Genomic DNA, 21,182 nt, shown 5'->3' with positions numbered 1-21,182 from the left:
TGCTCGCCCAACTGTCAGCAGCATGGCACAATTGCTCTAAAACGGTTGGCTAAACGTTTTATGCATTGCAAGCTGCGCTTAAATTAGTTTAATATTTAAATTAAATACATTTTATATTTATGTGTTACTTTTTAACAAAATTTACATTTTTATTTCTTCAAATTACAACAAGTTATTTAATTAATATTAACGCTGGCTATACTTAGTTTCAGTTGTTGTATATTTTACCTTAACAAAACCCTAGTTAAAGTCTTTGCATACAATATCAATTGTACAGATTATACAGTTAACTAAAGACGCATTCTATAGATAACAAAATTTACAATAAACATCTTTGCAATATCACAAATGACCCAACTTATGCAACTAAAGTACGTATAAAAATTATATTTGTTTGAGAGAGAAATGTGTGTGAGGGTTGGAGCGCGCGGTTTACTTCTTTTTGATTTTGTAGCCCTCGGCATAGCCATAGCTGTCGGCCTCTGTTGAAAAAAAGAGTAATTAAGCAACTATTTATAGCTTTTGTTGCTATAAAGACTTACGCTCATAGTCCTTTGCATAGCAATTGAAGAAGTCGCCCAGCACTTTGCCAGGTGGCAACTCCCAAGTGGCAGTGCCGCCATATTTAGGTGGCAGCGCTGCAGCATCAATGTGCGAGGTTAGCGATTTCCAGTCCTTGCCATGGAAAAAGATCTGCAATCATAAATATAATTTAAGCAACAATTGGGGTTGTATATAAAATTAAAACTTACGCGCTTGCGCAGCTTTTCTCTGATGAAAGGTTTGAAAATGGCAAACAGCATATTGAATATATATGAATTATTTACAATATGCACGCCCTTAAGACGCATACAAATGCAGTCCTGTATATAATCCAGCAACATAGCTGCAAATGAGGGCGTAAATTGTGTAATGTGACTCAGAGGTAAACCTTCCATATCAATGATAACAACAGCGCCACAGATTTGTGAAAGCGGCTCCGCCATCGAGCCCAGCACTGTCAGTTGTATGCCACGGAATAAATCCTGCAGCGGCACCTGCGATGGTTTCCATTTCTTGCCCGCTTCCAGCACCAGCAAACGCCTGCCCTGCTGATCTCGAGTGGGCAAGAGATTTAGCACATCAGCTTCGAATAGATTGCGCAGCTTATCGGGCACAATATTCTCACAGGCCTGACCGTACTTAATTTTCATGTGATAAAAGTTGCGCAACTGCAAGCAAAGTTATAAATTGTTAAACTGCTTGTTTATAAACAAAAGTGACAACTTACGCGCTTCATAGCACTTTCAGGATAATAATGGCAAGGACGCAAAAACATCATCATATACTCATCATCCAGCGGCAAGTTTAACATTTTTTCATCTAACAAATAGAGATGATAAATAAAAATATTTTATATTAAATATTTGTAACTTACTTTGTATCATTTCGCGCAATTCTTTAATAGCTTTGTCCTTATTTTCGGGCGTTTCGCGCAGCTCGTCCTGTGCCTTTTTCAGTGCCCATTCTGGTGCCTGCTCCTTGTCCATGCGTATTTTGGATGTGCCCAAATCAATAAAAGGCAATTGATTATCATCGTAGCTAATGCAGTCCGCTTTGCCCATCTTGTTGTTTAAGCGCTGCGAACGAGAATAAAAGTGTTTAGTAAAGTTGCCAATATGCTTCACTATATGGATGAATATAAGCGACAAACTGGGTTACTTCCGGTTCAATGCCTTGGCATCGTGACTCAATGCTAAAGCTGCGAAGCAACTAACCCACAACGGAAGACGCGACATAGAGACAATTAGTCGGCTAGTGTGTGTGCGTGTGTGTATGTGTGAGAGCAGAGAAGGTAAGCGGCACAACAACAACAACAAAAAACTGGTCACAAAACGTGAGAGGAAACCGCTAAATTTAACGTTATACGCTAACGAAGGCAGCAGCTACTTTGACTAGACTAAGAGTTTCGAATAAAAATATAAATTATGTAGCTTGTTTATAAACTTAATTTTTAGATTAAGAAAGTGTGACTTATAAAGAACAACAAGATCATTAAGACAATGAGCGCGTTCTTTTTTATTTATGCATGTATGAATTGTTATAACTCTAGAACTATAGCGAATATAATTATAATATTTTAGCAGCTGATGAGTAACTGAGTTTAGAACAACTTTGCATCAAAATCGGTATTTCGATCAATCAAAGTAAAATAGAATACCAGACCAATATATAAAAATATATATTAGAAAATTAATAAGCAATATTTTAAGTTATTTAAAGCTTAGAGTGGTAATATTTACTTTTAAAGTTAATAAAGTGTATTTTCTAGTCGACCTTAGCCAGTCTACGCATCAATATTTATAAGTTTTGACTATTTGTAGCCATAAATAGACATTGGCTTGGCTTGGAGCTACCTTCGACCAACGAAACCGAAGCCAATGTGCGCCGCAACGATGACGTAGCAGCTTTGCCCTACTGTCTGTCTGTCTGTCTGTCTACAGAACCGACTGCGTACTTAGCGCTGTCATTAACTTACCAACAAAATAACCAAAATGGCTGTTTGTTGTTGTTATTTTTAGCTTGAACCCATAGCAAGCAATTATTAAATTGAGCGTGAGGTTTTCTTTCAACTCACACTTTTCAAGGTAAAAGTCAAGGTGAGCGCTTAGTTCAATATGTGCACGCAGTTTGTTTATTAATAAAATTAAGAGCCGACGCATGTAATGCCACAGAAATCTGCGCAAATTGGCACTTTATATATTTTGCCATTTTTTGCTGCCTTTTTTGGTTTTTTTAAGCTTTGTCTAAAGTTCAACAGCCCATAAAGTTATGCGCATAAATTTGTTGTAAGCTCAAAGTAAATTCGAGAAACGTAGCTATCAAATTTATATATATATATATACTAGTTGCTATAGTTAGCTCAAAGTACTGCTCATTTGACTGCATAACAATAAAAATAATTTAATTGGCAATTAAACCCATGCAAATGTTAATAATGACTGTTGCTAGAAAATTAAGCTAATGCTAAGCAATTTAGTTTAAAGTTTAAACTATAAATTATATAAGCGCCTAGCAGTTTATTGTTTATATATATATATTTAATTCAAAGTTGACAAGCGTTTTGCAAAACAGAATCAAATCACTTTGACTTTGATCTTAGGCGGAAACAAAAGGCAAAAGATTTGATTGTGCTCTATTGTTTTATAAAATTCAATAGCTGAGGCAGTCTTACTATATAAAAGAAACAGGAAATAAATGTGCATAAAAATTGTAATTAAAATAAATTACTTTTATTAAAATGCAGCAGCAAATTTTCAATTGTTGTTTGTTTCAATTTAAATCTCTTAAAGAGCTTTAAAGAAATTTCTTTAATGCGACTTTAGAATAATTTGAAATTCTTAACCTTATTGTTTTGTTTATATTGCCAAAATTTTGCTCTTATATTGATTGGCATAAACACTTTTAACTTTCTATAAAAGTTGCTCACTCTGCTGTTAAGAATTCTATGCATAATAATTTTAATCTCGCTAAACTTGTATATCCGAATAAATTCTATCATTTATAATCGCCTCATCTGGCACTGATCTTTGCGAACTTTGGCACCCCTTTTATGAAGAAAAATCCCAGCTTATTATTAAACTCGTTTTTTAGCACAAGGTCTATGGGACAAGAGATCAGTTTTTTATATGCATCTAAATTTAATTAGGCAGCTTGCCTTCCACAATTTCATTCTCTCTCAACAAGTTTGCTGCGAATCTTTCCACTGACTTTTATTTCAGCAAATTGCATATAATATAAGTTAAATATATATATAGACAACTTACATTGTTCGTCTGACTGACTTCAACAATTAACTGTCGATCAGCCAGTTTGCTTAATAGCGAGCCGAGCTGCAGTTATTTCATAGTTATATGCTGATAACTGGTATCGTTCCTGCTATATGCACATGCTATATATATAAATGTATGTTATGTACATACAGCGTTTTGATAATCAAAAGCGCAGCAGCTCAACTAAAGATGAGTGCGTGAGCATAAAATTCAAGTGAAAGGTTTGCCTTGAAAACTTTAACCTTGTCAACAACTTGGGTAAACCCTTTTTAAAACAAACGTACTTGCGTTTATTAAATTGCTTAAGTAATTGTTTTTAAATGCTACTTAAAGTTGTAGCTCGAGGTTGCTTGTGCAGCTTGTGAACCATTCATTAGCAATGTTTTTTATTGATTCTTCGTCGAGGGTCATTGCAGGTCTGGGAATGGAACTGGGACTGCTTTGTTCACTGAGCAAGAATGTGCTATGCACTTAAAGTAAGAGACAAAGAAAATAATAAGGAAAAATATTGCGTATTATTGACTTTAGTGCAAATAAATAATTTAATTAATTGTTCGAATTCCATCAGCGAATATTGCTGCGCACTAGTTTTTTTTTTAATTTTGAAGTATCAGCGGCATATTACATATTTATAACTTTAATGAAAATAGCTCAGCAATGTAATCAATTTGAAATTTATTGCAATTAAATAGTTGCATCAATTTGAAATCAATTTATTTTTAATTCTCAAAGTTATATTTTTATGAGTTACAAATATCCATTTGCTATAAAAATTCAGTATACTAAGCAAAGACTTAACCCAGCTTTAAATTCTTTCCCTTTTTTTATGTTTATGCCTAGGCTAATTTATAGTTCCCCAGTAAGCAAATTAAGCGATAGTACCATGGACTGCAATTTAAAATTTAAACCATGCCTATCGCAACCCTGCGTACTACTTCAAAAAGTTTAATCGAGTTTTGTCTATATACTAAGCTATATATAATCACATCCAATTGATTAGCTTAGTCGTCTGAAACAATAATTGCTGATTGCTTAAGCTAGATTATTAAGCAAATAAAGCGACAATGTTTCCAATGCCAATGCAAGTAAAAATGCCATAACAATTTATCAGCCACAATAATTACCACTAAAAAAAAAGTTATAAAAATCGTAGCATGCCGTGATCTGCATTAATAAACATTTGACAAGCACCAACAAGTTAAAATTACTATTTTTGCCACATGACAATGCAAATTGTCAAAGTTCGAAACCGCAGATTAAATAGTTATATATGCATATAGCAATGACTTGGCACTTGGTTAACAAGAAAATTGCCAAGTGTGAAGTGCATACGTATACTTAATGATCATTAAGAATGCAATAACAAGCTATTTAATTGTTGTAATATACCATGCATAGCTTATTGCAATTGCGGATGCTTCAAAATAAACGTTTGTTTTTATAACAATCACTTAAATAATAATAAGGCAATTGAAAATAAGCTACGTGCATTGCTAATTTTATTAAGTATAGACATAGTTAAAGTTAAACTTTTGTATATTGATTAAAGAATAAACAAAACGTAAAATGGCATCATCAGCAAGAATATATTTTTATAGCATATATAGACTTTATACGAACTTGACAAAGAATTTTTATGTGCTTAAATAGGTTTAAAGTCGAGCTTGAAAACAAAATTGGCATGATATCACTTTTGTTTCTTATAGAAAGTTAAGCTAGAGGCCTAAGCAACGACTTAAAGTCAAAGTACATTTTACTTACTTGAGTTTTGGAATAGTTATGATGCATGCAAATAAGTGCGAAGCGTTTTTTTATTGCTGTTGAGCTTGCAAACTTTGTGTAGCATAAAATTAAAATTTTGATTGAGCAAAGCTTAAAATAACAAAGTTATGTAGAGCTGCAATTGAGTTATGCAAACTCATAAAAACATTAACAGACTTAGGACTGGGCATGACGCAGCGTAAATATAACTATACTGTTATCCAAATCTAAGTTAAGTAGATAATGCGAACTTAATAAAAATCACTCTAGCAATAAATTTGCCAACTCACAGCCCCAATATTTGCATAAACTACAATGAACTCTGACTTAGTATTTTGCCAAATATTGTGGCTTGGCTTGTTGGCCAAAAGAATTTGCATAAAGCTTAATTGCATTAAGCACACGTTCTAGTGTTAGTTGTAGCCGGCCTACTTCAATACCCAAAAACAAAAAAAAAAGCAGGTTTTCCAAAATTTATATTGCAAATATTTAAAGTTGCTTTGCCTTCAAACTCAAGTACGCAAAATTTTGCGCTGAGATTCGTTGTATACAATAAATGGCTTTTGTTTGGTCTTTTTATTATATACACATTGTTGCTGTTGCTCATATATCAGCCTACACATAGAGGCTGACAAGCTAACTGTTGTATATATTAGCCAAGTTAACTGAAGCATAGCGGACTTCAAAAGATGTTAAACTGGTTTTCAGTATTTATTTATTTCTTTTTTTTGATAGCAGCCAAAATAATGCTTGGCCTATTCGAATACGAGTTCGTCACCAAGGTCGCACAGTTTAGAATACACACTATATGCTATATGTATATGCACAGCACCTGCAACTGCATAAATTGTATTTAAAGCAGCCGATTCAAAAGTCTGACTTTGCAGTTTTTGTTGTCAGCTCAGCATAATGCAAAGCCAAAGGTCTAACAATAACAACAACAAATTGTTTATAAAACAAATTAAATGCGTGTCTAGAGCACATCCAATAACAACCTTCAATTGACGACAGCAAGTACTGCAAACAAATTTATGCCACCAGGTATTGTTTTTTGTCTTTTTGCATTTGCAACTTTTGAAGGCAAAGAAATGTTTTATAATTATTTTTTTTTGTTAAGCGCTACAATTCGCTATGCAATGAACATGTTTTGGCAAAAAGCAAACTTTCTATATAATTATATGAGCATTAAACAATGAGTGAGAGAGAAAACTTGTTGCTATTAAAATGTAATTAGTAAAACATTTTGATGCACATGTAACGCTGGTAATTGAAAATATTTTTGAGTTGCTATTTGGTTTATTAAGTAAGTTGAATTTATTAAATTTTATGATTCAAAAATATTAATAAATGCTTTGATTGTGTATCTTTTGTTCTTAATTTTTATAAAAATATAATGCTTTAATTTTAATAAATTGCTTTAATATGCAGCCTCAATATATTTTTTAATTTATCATTTACTACAGCCTTTGTAACCAGGAATGCGCCCAAGCTGCGCTTAAGGTTAAAACAAAAGCTTGGGATGCCGATTGTCTTGCTGATTAGATGGGAATCGCAAACTGACGAAACGCTGCAGGCAAAACACAGGTAGCAAGCAACAGGTGGCAAAGAGGCAAGCGGCATAGTGGTAATTGTTTTTATTGCCAATCCGTTCAAGCGGCACATGAAATGCACACATATATATCTATGTATGTGTGTGTGTGTATGTGTGGCAGACTGGCAGACAAACAGACTGGCCGACAAGGCGAAAAAGTGTGTCAACGTTGCTGCGCATGCGCATAACCAGCAAAAACAACAACAAACAAACAACAAATACAACTCGTGACCCCAACCCAACATTACAAACGCAACTTACCGCAACAATTGCCTAAAATTGTATACACTTTAGTTTCGAATATATATCAAAACTTTAAATAAAATGTGTTTTTCACGTTTGCACTTTATGTAGCACAGCCGACTGCCAAAATAAAAGATTGGGGGTTGGTTTTTAGGCAGGACGCGGCGAGGGTGCGACGACAGCGAATTTAATACGCGTTAGCAGAAAAATGTACACACGTCTGGCTTGCTACGCGGTTAAAGCAACTCTGACGCTTAAGCTCGCTCGCGCGCTCAATAAAATTAATTAACTGGCTCCAGGTGAAATGAGAGCGAAGCAGCAACAACAACAAAAGCAGCAATGACAAAAAGCTAGAATCATTATGCTGCTGCTTCAGTGTTGCCAGCTGTTAAGCTAGTTTCTGCGTAAAAACGCTAAAAATAAGCTAAAATTCAAGCAGTATGCAGCTAAACAAGATGTGTACAATTGCAGTAAAACATACACAATTATAAGGCTTTTAACATTTTTTTATAGCTATTTTCAAATTTGATACAGCTAGCCTGCAATAAGCTAAGCTGGCAACGCTGTGTATAAGTTTACGCATTTAACAGCAACAGCGAGTCAACAGTGAGCTAACATTTAGCGTTATAGCTAAACTGCTTAGCGGGTGCACAAACCCACTCACTAACAGCGCGCTAACAGCTATTGTTGCTATGATCTTGTTTTTGACTTTGCATTTGGCTTTGCATTGCTGTCTTTGCTTAAGAAAAATAAAAACCTGCAATTATATGCTTCACTAGTTAAGCGATAACGGTATCGACTGCGCATAATCTAACAATAAGCTGCTGGGCTAAATTTGCTTATGTTGTTGATAAAACAACGACGCTTGTTTTGTTTGTTTTTATAACAAATCACGCTGATTGCAGAATTTTATATTCTGACACTTACCTTTCTTTCAAGGCCATGGCCAACGAACCGCAGCACTCTTGGTTGCAATTCCATTTCATTTCGTTAATATGATTAATTTTTCGTCAAACTTCATTATCAGCAGCTGCAGTTGACTTCTTACTTATCTAAATTATGGCAGCTATAAGAAGTAAAAATAAAAAACAACTTTTAATTGATAGAAAATCATATCATAAAGATATGCCAAATGGCCTGTTGATTAATTGACATATTATGTAAACAAAAATTAGCAACACGTTAACTTAAACTAAGGCGGAAGCGCCGGACTTGACAATTTTTAATTACAAACATAAAATTGTTGTAAGCGGCGCAAGTTTTGAAATTAAAGCATGCAAAAAATATAAAGACAAGCATAACTTCTAGACGTGATTAACCTTAACACAGTTTTCAAGTTTAGCTGGTCAAGAGTTTAAGCATAAATATAAATTGAGGCATAAGCTCCTAGTTCTGAAAATTGTTCACTCTAAGCTAGTTTAAAAATATTTATTTTGTCTCCACTTCAAACCATAAAATTCCCTCAAAATTCAGCCTTAAAATCTTAACTCAAACTTTAAGGTTTCTCCCATAATTACATTACTCATCCATATAGTTTATTTGACTTATTACAGCTAACAAGCAGTTTGTCTAAAATCAATATTAAAGCGACACGCTTCCAAACAAAGTTTCTGAGTAGCTGACGTCACCGATAGTAGCTAACGGTACAAAGTGCGATTTGAGCTAGAACAGGTGTCAATTTGTTCGATTTGTAATTGATATATGCAAGTGTTACACTCCCCTAATTATTTCTTAATTGAACATAGCTTAAAGTTCATCAGGCACTAACCAAATGATTTTCATTACTTGTGCCTTGGATTTGTTTTCTTTATGAATGGCTGAGACATCGCTTAAATCGTACAAAGTGCAACTTGTATAAAACATGACGTTATATAGCACACACTATATATATTTTGTTTGTTTGTGTGTGTGCTTAAGCAAAGCGGAACCGAAAGCTTTGTACTTGGCATAGTTGGTTTTTATCTAAATTGGAACGCAAGCTAAATTTTTGAATTCTAATGCATGCGTAAATTTTGTTTACAATTCAATTGGGTTATAAAATAAATACAATTAATTGTTTACTAAGTAGCATTGCATGTTGTGCAGAATTTTTAATTATTTAGCATTCTTTTCAAAAATTATTACTAGCTTTGAAATTTTAATTCAATAATTTAGTTTATTTTTAACAATGACTGTTGCTACCTTTTTTATAATTGCAGCCCTGGTCTTTTGCAGCCATTTTTTGTTAATAATTATGCAACATTTGCTCCAATGAGATGCAAAGATTTGAGATAAGAGCGCTCAGCTAAGCGATAAGAGCCAACCAATGCGCTTTAATTATTTAATCTCTTAGCTTAAGTGAATCAACTGCGATACATACAAATATTTATTAATAAATGCTTTAACTAACTAAAGTTCATATTAGCAACAAACGCCTCAAATGAAATTGCGTTAAGAATTTCGCCTTATCTTGCAACATATTTAAATGTTTATTAACAACAGTAAAGGGAAAATACAATAACAAAAGCGCAAGTTCGATAAAGACAGCCAGCAGCAACTAAACAATAAATAAAAATACAATAAAAACTCGCGCTGAAAAACTGAAAACAAAGCAAGAACAACAATCATGTTGATGACAACAAATCGTATCAAGTGCAAAGACTTTGCCCTATGACTACACTACGCCGTAAGCGTAAACGAATAACTCAGGTGCCGTTATAACCGATTCTATATACATTCATACAGACACATACTAATGTACGTGTGTCTTGTTAACAAAGTTGGTAACAGCGCGAGGAGCACAAAGCGCACGTTTCGGCCCCAGCACAGTTCAAATTCAATAATAACCTAAAGATATAAAAAACACATACAAGTCGTTTTTAAATTAACAATGATATGGCACCCACCAACCCACCCACCCAACATTATATGCCTGAGTTCTTCTATCAAAGTAACAACTGTTCTTTATATCCATTGATAAGTAAAGTGTGCGTAAGTGTAATAAGAAAACAGCGCTGGCAATTTTAGAATCAACTGTTACAGCATTTTACAATCAATTGTAAGTTAATACGGTCTTTGAACTAATCATATAATAAACAAATAGCACATACATTGTTAATAGTTAATAGAGCAGAAACTATACAAATTCCTAAACAAAAGTCAGTACCTTAGACTTAATTCAAATTGAAATTGATTAAATATCAATAGCATAGAAAGATTTAGAGCTTATACGAAATATAAAATTGCATATTAGAATTTCAATTAATTTTCAATTTAGAAATGTAGCTTTTATTATTTATTTACTTTAGGCTGCTTCGGAAATATTTTTTTTAACCATTTACATTCTAAATATTCTAAGAATTTAGCTTTGTTATTAGAATTCAATTAAAAATTTACATAAGACTTAAACTCAAAACCTCAACAAGCTTTAAAATATAATTTATTAATAGTAAAATATAGAAAAAATTAAAAATTAATTTAGAACTAATTTTTTGTTCTATCAAGTGCTACAACTAACAAAGCGACGCTGCCTTAGAGTATTAGAGAGATAACATTGAAAAGAGAGAGAGAGCGACTTGGATTAATTTCAAAGCAAAGCAGCAAACTGCAGCTGGCGTCGCTGCCGACGTTAGCAACACTTGCCGATCGACGTCGCTGCTGCTGCCGCTGCCAACTGATAAGGACTATCGGACAAAAACGAAACTGTCTACTGCTTGGCAAGTGCGGGCGGAGAGAGAAAGAGAAGCAAGTCGATAATAACAGAATATTTGGGCATGCTTATCAATTTAAAGAAATTGTTTAACATGGACTTTAAACACTTAAGCAAATAAACATAAAAATGTAGTTGTTGTTAAAAGTGTTGTTTTTTTTTGTTGAAGCGCAAATTTTTAATGAAGTTCAAGTTACAATGCGTTACGCTTTGGGTCAGAGTTTAAGTCGCAGAGGTTTTTATTTATAATGTTTTTAGTTTTTAAGCGCGATAAGCAGTTGATCTTTAAGTTAAAGTATTTGTCAAGTCAAGCCCAGCTGACGACTGACGCGGCGCGTTGACTGCGCTGCAAGCAGCGACAGCGCAGCGCTGTCTTCGTATTTGCGATCGTTGTAGAGACTCAAACGTTAACTCGCAAGGGTTTTTTCAAAAGCGAATTTCAGTTGATATTAAACAGACGAGTCGTGTGGAGGCAAAACGGGTCAAATTCGATACACACAGTCACAACTAGAATTGATTTATAGGTAAATAGGAGACAGACACTGTGTGTTTTAGGAGTGGCATGACTTATTACTGCAAATTACAGTAAATAGTTAATAAGCGTTAACACACACAAAAAATTAACTTTGGAAATTGCTTCCCCAATTGCACGCAGCTAAACACACAACCAACCCACCCACCCACACACACACACACACAGACAGACAGACAGACAAAATGGCTGCCACTGACAACAGCAATGAGGCTTTCAATTTGCGCCTCAACTATATGAGACCGGAAACCTTGGAGATCGCACGCGTTGAACTGCGCGAAACGGAGGAGGTGAAGGTGGAGGCAATTAAGAAATTGCGTGAACTGCTGCATGCCTCACCCGAGCTTAACTACAAGGACGATGATGCTTTCCTCACTATCTTTCTGCGCGCCTGCCATTTTTATCCCGAAAGTGCATTGGAAAAGGTGCGTACATTAAATTAAGTGAAAGTGTTTTACACAAAAATTGATAAGCATATAGTCTACGATGCACATAAGCAAGCATTATAATCTACTCAGTGTACTCAGTGGCAAAAAACAGCAATTTATAGTTCAATTTGTTGCTTAGAAGAATTAATTAAAATTTACTAAAATTAATTGTATTTAAATGCTCAAAGTTTATTTCTAATATTTTTATACCCTATAAATAATTTAGATTTCATTACTGAGCAAGTTACACACGATCTGCATTCAACTTTATAATCATTTCCTATCCTATTTCATCCTATTTAATTTGTTTAACACTTTTGCAATATCTTCTTCCCTTTCTTAACAACACCCACGCCTATTTGCATTTCTTAACCCCTCGCATTAACACATTCTGCATTCTTGACAAGCAAACAAAGCATTGCATTGCATTTTATATTAATAATTGTCAGCATTGATTATGCTATCACCAATGCGCTGATCTCATTTGTTGACCCGCTCCTCAGCAATAAGACTTATGGGGTCTACAACCTCAGTTAGCTACAGCTATTTTGTAATCTGAGAGAGCTCACAATAGAGAATGCAAAAGAAAAGTAAGACAGGGAAAAAGTTTTGATACGCTTTTAAAAAGCTAAAGCAGCTGAAAGTCTTAGAATATGGACTTAAGCTAAGATCATATTCGAAATCAAACTCAAAATGTAAAGATATAAGTGCTTAAGTTGTAATTATAGAATTGCAATTTATAGAATTTCGTTCTAACAAAAACTGAATTGAAGTTTAATAATATTTTAATATTAAAACTGTTTGAAGCTTAAGAAATGTATAGAATTTTGAACAAACAAAATATGAGCTGAACTTTAATAATATGTTTAAATCTGATCAATGAGCAATCATAAACATATTTTCATTCATACAAATTGCAAATATGTGAACTCGCATTTGAACGCTAGACGAACTTGTGTCAGGAATTGCATGGAAAACTTTGCTCCAGTTGTCGCTAAGGCAATCATACGTTGACTGCCGACGCCAGCAATGTTCCAATATATATAATATATATAGCAGAGCTATTGATACCGCTGGTGAACTCGCTGACATAGCAGCGGCGACGATAAGCGGCGATCGTTTGCCGATTTCTATAGCATATATGTAGTTGCAAATGCCAGCATACATAATATATTATATATATGTTAGCTAATGCAAACAATTGACCATGACTTGGTAGCTAACTGTAAACCACACACACACACGCGTAATTCTTTTATCAATGCCCATTGCTGACTTTTATGGCCGTACAATGTTCAGTGGCGATCGTAAACTAATTAAAACGTTTCATAAACTACTTACCAGATGAAAACCACCGCCACTTTTCGCAAGGAATACGCCAGCCTAGTGCATGGCCTACAGGTGGAGCAGGTGCGTGAGCGCTTCATCAAGGGCAGCGTCATCAATGTGCTCAAGAATTGCGATCAGAAGGGCCGACGCGTGTTGATCGTAAACAGCGGCAAGTTGTGGGATCCCAATGAAATACCCAGCGATGAAATGTTCCGCATGCTCTACATGGTGCACATTGCTGCGCAGCTGGAGGAGGAGACACAAGTGCGTGGTGTTGTCGTTATAATGGACTTCGATGGGCTGGCCATGAAGCAAGTGAAGGCGCTGTCGCCAAGCTTCTCCAAGCGTCTGCTTACCTTCATCCAAGAGGCCATGCCGCTGCGCATGAAGGAAGTGCACTTTGTCAAGCAGCCATTCATCTTCAACATGGTCTGGACGCTGTTCAAGCCATTCGTCAAGGAGAAGCTCAACAAGCGCGTAAGTTCAAAGCAGCAACACCAGTTCTCATGAATTCCCGTTTAATCCTTTATTGCTTTTATTTCAGATGCACTTCCATGGCAGCGATATGAAGTCGCTACACAAGTTCCTTGATCCTTCAGTGCTGCCAGCCAACTACAAGGGCACACAGCCTGCTATTGATTATGGCGGCGCTCAATGGATTAACGCGCTGGAAGCTCAGGCCGATTATGTCAACACCTGGAGTGAACTGGGCCCAGCCAAGTGGTAGACTTCTAGCTTACAAATTTGTCTTAATATAAAATACGTTTTTGTTTAGTTTTTCGACAATAAAATAGTTAACAAAATAAAGCTGTTAGATAAAAATTTAAAACATATGCATTCTTTCTATTAACGAATGGGTGGGATCTAAGAACTTTGTTAAAACTTTAGGCTTTCATTATTTTAGCAAAGGTTTTTAGAATTCGCATATAAAACATAGAATTCGATAAGCTCAACTAATTTGCATAGCATGTGAATAATTTAACAAATTGAAATAAATATATTGCTATATTATAAAGCGATTAACATATCGAGTTTCAGCTGCAATTAACTGCAATTTAGTAATTAATGCTTGAATATATCAGGGATCGTTGATATAAATTATTTTTTAAAATATATTGATATAACAAATAAGTTAAATAAGTAATATTTGTTAAGAAAAATATGCCATACAAATAAAAATATTTTATTTAATAGCTAATGCTTATAACAAAAACCTTTGTTAACATATAAATTTACTATAACAACTATTTATGATCCCTGACATATAATCGAACATATTCAAGTTGTACATTATTTTGATACACTCACAATATACATATGTTGATGATAATGATAATGATAAATCAATAAAACCGTATTAATGTTACAATGTTTAATACATTTATTAAACAATATATCTCTAGTGTAATTTTATGCTTTCTTTTCTTTGCAACAATTTTTCTTTTTTTTTTTTTTGTTATATACCCGATACAATTTTTTATAGACAATTAAAACGGAAAATTTACAATAGGCCGAGTATGTGAATCAAAATATCAATGCGTTAGCGCCAAGAGTGCTGTGAGTGTTTGGCCACTAACAAATAATTGTATGCGTTACTTTTACTTTGCGCTAAAAGCCATATATATGCATATATATATATAACTATCGTAGGGCGTGGCAGCAATATCCGATGTTGAAATAAATTTACACAATTTATCTTTTGACGTTAATAAAACAAGGTACGCGAAGATCGTTGTGAGGGTCACGTGCGCAGGATTTTTCGCTTTACTTCATTTACAATATCATTGTCTGTGGATCCTCCATGAAGTCACGGAAATGTTGCATCCATCTGGCGGCCACAGCGCCATCGACGACTCTGTGATCTGCGCTTAAAGTAACAGTAAGCATGTTGACTTCCTTGAAGCTGTGAATTTAAATAAATTTAATGTTTAATAAAATGTATTGAGTATTAAAATAAATGCAAGCATACCCCTTTAGGCTGTCGGGGTCAGCTACCAATTTTTTCGTTGTGGTACCAATTGCTAATATGCAGGATTGCGGTGGGTTAATGACAGCGCAGAATTGGTTTACACCTGTAAAGGGCGGAGAAGTTATTAGAAAATAATTCAGTAAACCCCTAGATTATATTTTCGAAGAAAGATAATTTCAATTCAAAGTAAAAGATATTGGAAGAATTCCAAAATAAGCAGCAACTTGTTTAAAATTCTACGCTTAAAATGAAATAAATTAACCAAATCACACCAGAAATAATCGAGACACAAATTTATGCATTCGCAACTTTAAAATTAATTATTCAACTAGCTATTGGGCTTGGATATTCAAACTATAAACGATTAAAAGCGTTGCAACTCACCAAACATGCCCAGATTGGATACGGAAATGGTGCCGCCTTGGAACTCCTGTGGCTGCAGCTTATTATCGCGCGCCTTGCCCGCCAGCTCCTTGACCTTCTTCGAGATTTCTAAGACGCCCTTGCGATCTGCGCCGAAAACAATGGGCGTAATGAGTCCTTTGTCTGTGGATACAGCCACCGAGACATCCACATCCTCATACTCCCTAATGACAGTGTCCATCCAGGCAGAGTTGGCTTCTGGCACCTTGCGGCAGGCAGCGGCTACAGCCTTAATGATGAAGTCATTGACAGAAACGCGAGCGCCCTCCTTCTCGTACTTCTTGTTGACCTGAGCGCGGAACTTCAAGAGCTATAAGCAAGCAAAGCTATTAATAAAGTTGTTTTATATATAGAAAGATTTGTCACTTACCTTGTCCACCTGGCAGTCGACGGTAACATAGTAGTGTGGCAGTTGTTGTTTAGACTCAAGCAGACGCTTGGCAATGATGGCACGCATATTGGTCACAGGTATATCCCTGTAGCGTGCTCCAGGTGCACCAGCTGCTGCGGCTTTGGGTGCTGCTGCTGCTGCTGCGGGCTTAGGAGCAAGGCCTGCAAGATCACCAGATTTGAATGAACCATGGACGCCAGAGCCTTTGCCTGCGTAACAAACATGCTTTAGTAAAGGCACAAGCAATGGGTTAGACATATTCAGGATTGGGCTTAAGCATACCTTGCAGACGCAGCTGCTGTGTCTCGGCTAGACGCTTGGCCATGGGACTTGCATAGACGCGATCGCCGCTTGGGGCAGCGGCTGGAGCGGCAGCTGGTGCAGCAGCTGGAGCGGGTGCAGGTGCTGCGGGTGCAGGTGCTGCAGCTGCAGCTGGTGGTGGCGGTGGGGCGGGCGCTGCGGCAGCAGGCGCAGCTGCTGCTGGTGCATCATCCTTGAAATCCTTAAAGGCAGCTACGTGACTGGCATCGGACACTATAATGCAGACTAGTTGGCCTACAGGCACATCCTTGCTACCACCTGGCACCAGAATCTTGGCCAGAAAACCCTCCTCGGGTGTCTCGAAGCCCATGGTGGCCTTGTCGGTTTCAATCTCGCACAGCAAGTCGCCTGCAAGTTAAAGCAAGTTAAACTGGTTGTTTTTTATTTTAAAAGCTGCATTAACACAACCTTCATTGAGTTTGTCGCCCTCTTTCTTCTCCCAGCTGACAATGGAGCCGCGTTCCATGGTGGGTGACAGCGCTGGCAAGGGCACACGTATGTGATCGGGTAAACCGGCATAGGCGCGTGCAAAGTTGTAGCTCCATGCTGACGTTTGTTTGGGAATACGCTGTGTTTTGCCTGAGTTTGATGAACTGCAATAAAAACGCCATTAGAAGTTTTACATTGAGCATCAGCTGATCGTGACAGCCACTGTTTATGTTATCGAAAGCATTCACGCACACACACACGCGCACGCACGCACACTGTTAAAAGGTAAACAATGTCGGATTTCCAATCAGAAAGTAATTCGCGCTTATCAGTATAATTTGATTAAACAGCGCGCATCATGCGACACCAAATTGATTTGATTTGAGCGTCACGCATTTGACGCAACCACACGACCTCACTGAAAACTCGCCACCCCACTGTGGCCGCCGCTGCATTTGCAAAATTCTTATTACACAACACTCACTCTAACCTCAATGTATTGTGCAGCCTCCTACCTGAAAATTGAGTGCAGGTTGTGGGAGGTGCTCAGGCTACGCACTCCATAGCTGGCGGCAGTGCGTCTTGCCGTTGGCGATGTACGTGAAATAATAGCACGCAGTGCGGCAAATTCATTGCGTGTCGTTGTTGTAGCAAGTGAGCGTAACATTGTCAATTCCGATTGGAAGTTTATGAAGTTTAAATCCTGATTGGCGAACGCTGCACGACGACGTTTTTCGTTGAATTTAGTTGGCAACGCTTTGCTTGGGTCGCACTTCTCGTTTCAATTTGAATTCGGAGTCGAAAATTTAGATTAATTTTTTTCTAAACAAAGTTTGCCAGCGGTCGACCTTATTAAACGCCACTAGGTCACGACTTGCTACGACAGCTCTGTTTATTTATTTGTGCAACCCTGGTAAATTGGCACAGAGCCACAGAGTTGCATTGGTGCTTAACATAGTCGCTCCTCCACATAACATGAGCAGCTGCTCCTCACAATACAAAGACATGTTAATAATCTTACACTTTGGCGCATTAGCCAAAAACAAAGTTTTACATTCATTTACAGCGCATAACATATACACACACTTTTTATAAAACAGTTGTTCAATTAACAGCGCGCCTTAAAAACATTTTAATCTATTTTCAAATTTAGAAAGCTTGTTTATCTAGTTATCCCAAACAATGTTGTATTCTAATTAGCACCTGTTCTATTTTGCTCCACTGTACAAAATATTTATCTGCAATTCATTAAACATTGATCACTATACTATACTTTTTAACAGATAACACATAAATATATTTAAAAAATATTTATTTAATAACAATTCTATATTTATTTATTCTAAAAGTTTATTTAAATATAAAATGCGCTGCTAGTCATTCATTTAATATAAAATTATTGATTTATATTGAAAATGTTAATTTAAATAATAAATGGGTTGCACATCGCCGCATATTGAGTGTACTTCAACATGTGCCGGGTTCAAAATTCCACCAGAGCACCTGATGAAGTACAATAGACATGGGAGACATTAAGAAATAGAGCTTTTTAGTTGAAAAGTTTATGCCAGCTGCTGTTTGCTTTTTAGCGTTGTCGTTATAAATGTTGGCGAGTCTGTCTGTCCACCACGCGCGCTACTTCAGGTACCTGACTGAATAAAAAACCAGCCCCGGTCACTGATTAGCGCGCACGGTAAAAGACCAAGAAATGCGAGGCGGCGCTCCAGGTATAAAGATAAGCTCAACAGATGTTGCCAACTAAAATGTAGCTGCTGTTGCTGCTGCTACTGCTGCCTCCTGAGGCTGGCGCAGGAAACGACCTTGCGTCTGTGCCCATGTTGAGCTTTAAGGTTAACGATCTTTGTATGTGTGCGTGCGACGCCGATGACTTCATACCAAATTCGCAATATGTATAATACAAACACATACATACGCAGTTGCCATTATGTGTAAGCTTTTTAGTGTGTTGAACGCAGATTTATGCAACAACAAAGCCAAATTAGTCATATGGTTTTCACATCCACACACACATACAAGTGTGCTACGTGCTAATGTACTCCAGCGTATCGGATATGACGTCATCGTTTTGCTCATTACAAGTTCCTATTGTTTGCAGTAGCAGCAGCAGGCAGCAGTCAGCCAGGGCTCTTGATATTCTATATTTGAAACACTGTAAAGAAAGGAAAAAGTGAAAAAATGAGCAAAGAGAGCAAGAGCCGGCGTTTTATGCTTAGTCGCTCTCTCTTATTCTGTTACCAAGCAGCGCTACGTGCGTGATCACCAGCAAACAAACGCATACAGACACACACACATACAAATGCATGTACATATATTGAAAGCTGTTTGAGAAACACACGTGCCCAACTACATTTGCGAATTCTCTTGCATATACGTATAGAGACACTAACACACACACACATGAGACAAGCTGCGGCGAGAGCGAATTTGCAAACGCGTTCAAAGTTTTTTTTCTTTGCTCTCAGACGATTTTTTACGTTGTTTTATATTTGCCTCATAAACTTTTAAGCCGCTCGCGCTGTTTGTGGTATAATGAACTTGGACTTGCCACCGCTTAAGTCTACACACACACACACAGCCACACACTTATGCATATATATGTATGTGTGCCTTAAGCGATCGCAAGTAGCTTTTTGGACTGCCGCGTTGTGAATAATTGCAAATTTTTGTACGAATGTCGCCGAAGCATGTTCGTATTGTACATATGTATATGAAAAGCCAATGGCGACGTCGCGGCTGCCATATGTACATACATATATGTATAGATATATATATGCATATGTATATACAAAGACTGCTTTATATGCATTTGTATGTGTGCTTCTTTTGCTTGGGTGGGGCATTCCTAACCTCAAATAGTCAACTGCTTGGCTGCATTTAGTTGTGTCTGTGTGGGTGTCACTCTCTCAAACTGCAAGCATGTGCTTTTCAATTTTTTTTTGCAACTGTGAGCACGCCCTTAACCCTGAGTTGAAAGTAAGAAAAAAACATATGCCATCAGAAATTACCGAAATAAAATGTTCTGATCAGACACACACATAGACATTTGTGGCTGTGTGTGAGTGCGTCGGTCTGGGCGAAAAATGTTGTCTAAAATTAATATTTCGAGGCGACAAAAGTTGTGCGTTGAGCTTTTGTCTTGCGTTTTGCATTTGTGTGGGTTAAAAATTATGTGTGTCTGTTTGTCTGTCTCTGCGTGTGTGTGTGTGTAGAATCATGTGGTCCGCTGCTTTCAAACATATTTTATTTTTTTGCAGCTATTTGCGTCACTTATACATTTGTCGCTCTCTTTGCTTCGCACTCTCTTCTGAATAGTTGTAGTTGCGTTTTTTGGGTGCCTTGTGATATCAAAACGCTAAAAATAAACCCCAACCTCAACTACAAGTCTTCTTTGGTACCGCCGCTCAAATAACAGAAAAACCCAGAAGCAATTACAAGTCGTTGACGCCGACGTCGTCGTCGTCGTCGCTGCTGGTAGTTGTCACTGTCGCCGCATTGAATTTCACAATATGTTTAGCATTTATAAAGTTTTTCGCTTTAGTTTACAGTTTTTTTTTTGCTGCTTTTTATCATTTCTTTCACTTTGCATTGCACTTGGCCTGCGTCTTGGCTGGCTGAGCTTTTTTCTTTTTTGTTAATTGTTCACTCAAATACACACGCACGCTGACAAAGTTTTTTAACTTCATTCACACACACACACATACATGCGCTCACACAAACACACACACACACACTGAGATACACAATTGGCAACTGTGCCTAGAAACGCTGCGGCCTTTTATTTTATTTGAAATTTTTGTTGCTCTCCATTTTGCGCTCTCTCTCGCTCGCTGTGTGACTGACTCTCAGTAAATTTCTCTCTATGTCTCTTGTCTCGACTTTTCTTTCTTGGAGCTAAGCGAAGCGAACCGCGCACGCCGGCTGTTGGTGATCAAATGAATGCTCAATGTTGCTGCCTTAATCAAAAGCCGAATGCGCGAATTTTTCGTCTGCCACAAGACTCGCTGCCGGCGTCGACGTTGCGTTGCGGCTGCTGCCCGGCTTCGTCAGCTGTCTGCTATATAAATATATACATATATGTATATTATGTCTGTGTACATATGTATTATGTCTGCGCTACGTATGTGTTGCCCGTTTCTTGCGCTTCCTGCTTCCTACACCGCACTTTCCGCTCACCAATACAAATGCAACGCGTTGCAATTACATACATACATATGTATGAGCATATATATACATACATATGTACT

At 36.8% G+C, this 21,182-nt stretch overlaps 3 protein-coding genes across 5 annotated transcripts; 1 reads left to right on the top strand and 2 right to left on the bottom strand.

The window, feature by feature from the left end:
* Positions 1 to 128: 128 nt before the first annotated feature.
* Positions 129 to 7,665, bottom strand: LOC108599558 (alpha-tocopherol transfer protein-like). Its single transcript, XM_017986456.2, has 6 exons — positions 7,426 to 7,665; positions 1,418 to 1,619; positions 1,271 to 1,362; positions 753 to 1,211; positions 543 to 693; positions 129 to 482 (listed from the first exon to the last, which is right to left on the bottom strand). The coding sequence occupies exons 2-6, from the start codon at positions 1,602 to 1,604 to the stop codon at positions 433 to 435; spliced, it is 939 nt and encodes a 312-aa protein (XP_017841945.1). The 5' UTR covers positions 1,605 to 1,619; positions 7,426 to 7,665; the 3' UTR covers positions 129 to 432.
* A 3,852-nt stretch (positions 7,666 to 11,517) lies between these two features.
* Positions 11,518 to 14,209, top strand: LOC108598246 (alpha-tocopherol transfer protein-like). 2 transcript variants are annotated; one of them, XM_017984864.2, is made up of 4 exons: positions 11,518 to 11,619; positions 11,751 to 12,052; positions 13,400 to 13,861; positions 13,929 to 14,209. In XM_017984864.2, the coding sequence occupies exons 2-4, from the start codon at positions 11,813 to 11,815 to the stop codon at positions 14,109 to 14,111; spliced, it is 885 nt and encodes a 294-aa protein (XP_017840353.1). In that variant the 5' UTR covers positions 11,518 to 11,619; positions 11,751 to 11,812; the 3' UTR covers positions 14,112 to 14,209. The 2 variants fall into 2 exon arrangements, with proteins under 2 accessions (XP_017840353.1, XP_017840361.1); XM_017984872.2 differs by lacking the exon at positions 11,518 to 11,619 and adding an exon at positions 11,620 to 11,680.
* A 605-nt stretch (positions 14,210 to 14,814) lies between these two features.
* LOC108594407 (dihydrolipoyllysine-residue acetyltransferase component of pyruvate dehydrogenase complex, mitochondrial) lies at positions 14,815 to 17,785 on the bottom strand. Of its 2 annotated transcripts, none has more exons than XM_017979575.1 (7): positions 17,433 to 17,785; positions 16,897 to 17,081; positions 16,450 to 16,836; positions 16,147 to 16,328; positions 15,738 to 16,086; positions 15,354 to 15,456; positions 14,815 to 15,287 (listed from the first exon to the last, which is right to left on the bottom strand). In XM_017979575.1, the coding sequence occupies exons 1-7, from the start codon at positions 17,582 to 17,584 to the stop codon at positions 15,158 to 15,160; spliced, it is 1,488 nt and encodes a 495-aa protein (XP_017835064.1). In that variant the 5' UTR covers positions 17,585 to 17,785; the 3' UTR covers positions 14,815 to 15,157. The 2 variants fall into 2 exon arrangements, with proteins under 2 accessions (XP_017835064.1, XP_017835063.1); XM_017979574.1 differs by having other exon boundaries at positions 16,147 to 16,376; positions 17,433 to 17,784.
* Positions 17,786 to 21,182: the final 3,397 nt, after the last annotated feature.

The sequence above is a fragment of the Drosophila busckii genome, chromosome 2L (genome assembly GCF_011750605.1).
Source record: "Drosophila busckii strain San Diego stock center, stock number 13000-0081.31 chromosome 2L, ASM1175060v1, whole genome shotgun sequence".
In the NCBI taxonomy this organism is placed as follows: domain Eukaryota; kingdom Metazoa; phylum Arthropoda; class Insecta; order Diptera; family Drosophilidae; genus Drosophila; species Drosophila busckii.
Note: the sequence above shows the minus strand (reverse complement) of the source record. Positions and strands in the feature narration are given on the sequence as shown.

Coding starts and splice junctions, on each gene's coding strand:
- LOC108599558 (XM_017986456.2), bottom strand. CDS start 1,604: ATGGGCAAAGCGGACTGCATTAGCTACGATGATAATCAATTGCCTTTT. Junction 694..752: donor GAGAAAAGCTGCGCAAGCGC/GTAAGTTTTAAT, acceptor TTATGATTGCAG/ATCTTTTTCCATGGCAAGGA. Junction 483..542: donor CTATGCAAAGGACTATGAGC/GTAAGTCTTTAT, acceptor TTTTTTCAACAG/AGGCCGACAGCTATGGCTAT.
- LOC108598246 (XM_017984864.2), top strand. CDS start 11,813: ATGGCTGCCACTGACAACAGCAATGAGGCTTTCAATTTGCGCCTCAAC. Junction 12,053..13,399: donor CCGAAAGTGCATTGGAAAAG/GTGCGTACATTA, acceptor ACTACTTACCAG/ATGAAAACCACCGCCACTTT. Junction 13,862..13,928: donor AGGAGAAGCTCAACAAGCGC/GTAAGTTCAAAG, acceptor CTTTTATTTCAG/ATGCACTTCCATGGCAGCGA.
- LOC108594407 (XM_017979574.1), bottom strand. CDS start 17,584: ATGTTACGCTCACTTGCTACAACAACGACACGCAATGAATTTGCCGCA. Junction 16,377..16,449: donor ACAGCAGCTGCGTCTGCAAG/GTATGCTTAAGC, acceptor TTTGTTACGCAG/GCAAAGGCTCTGGCGTCCAT. Junction 16,087..16,146: donor TCGACTGCCAGGTGGACAAG/GTAAGTGACAAA, acceptor GCTTGCTTATAG/CTCTTGAAGTTCCGCGCTCA.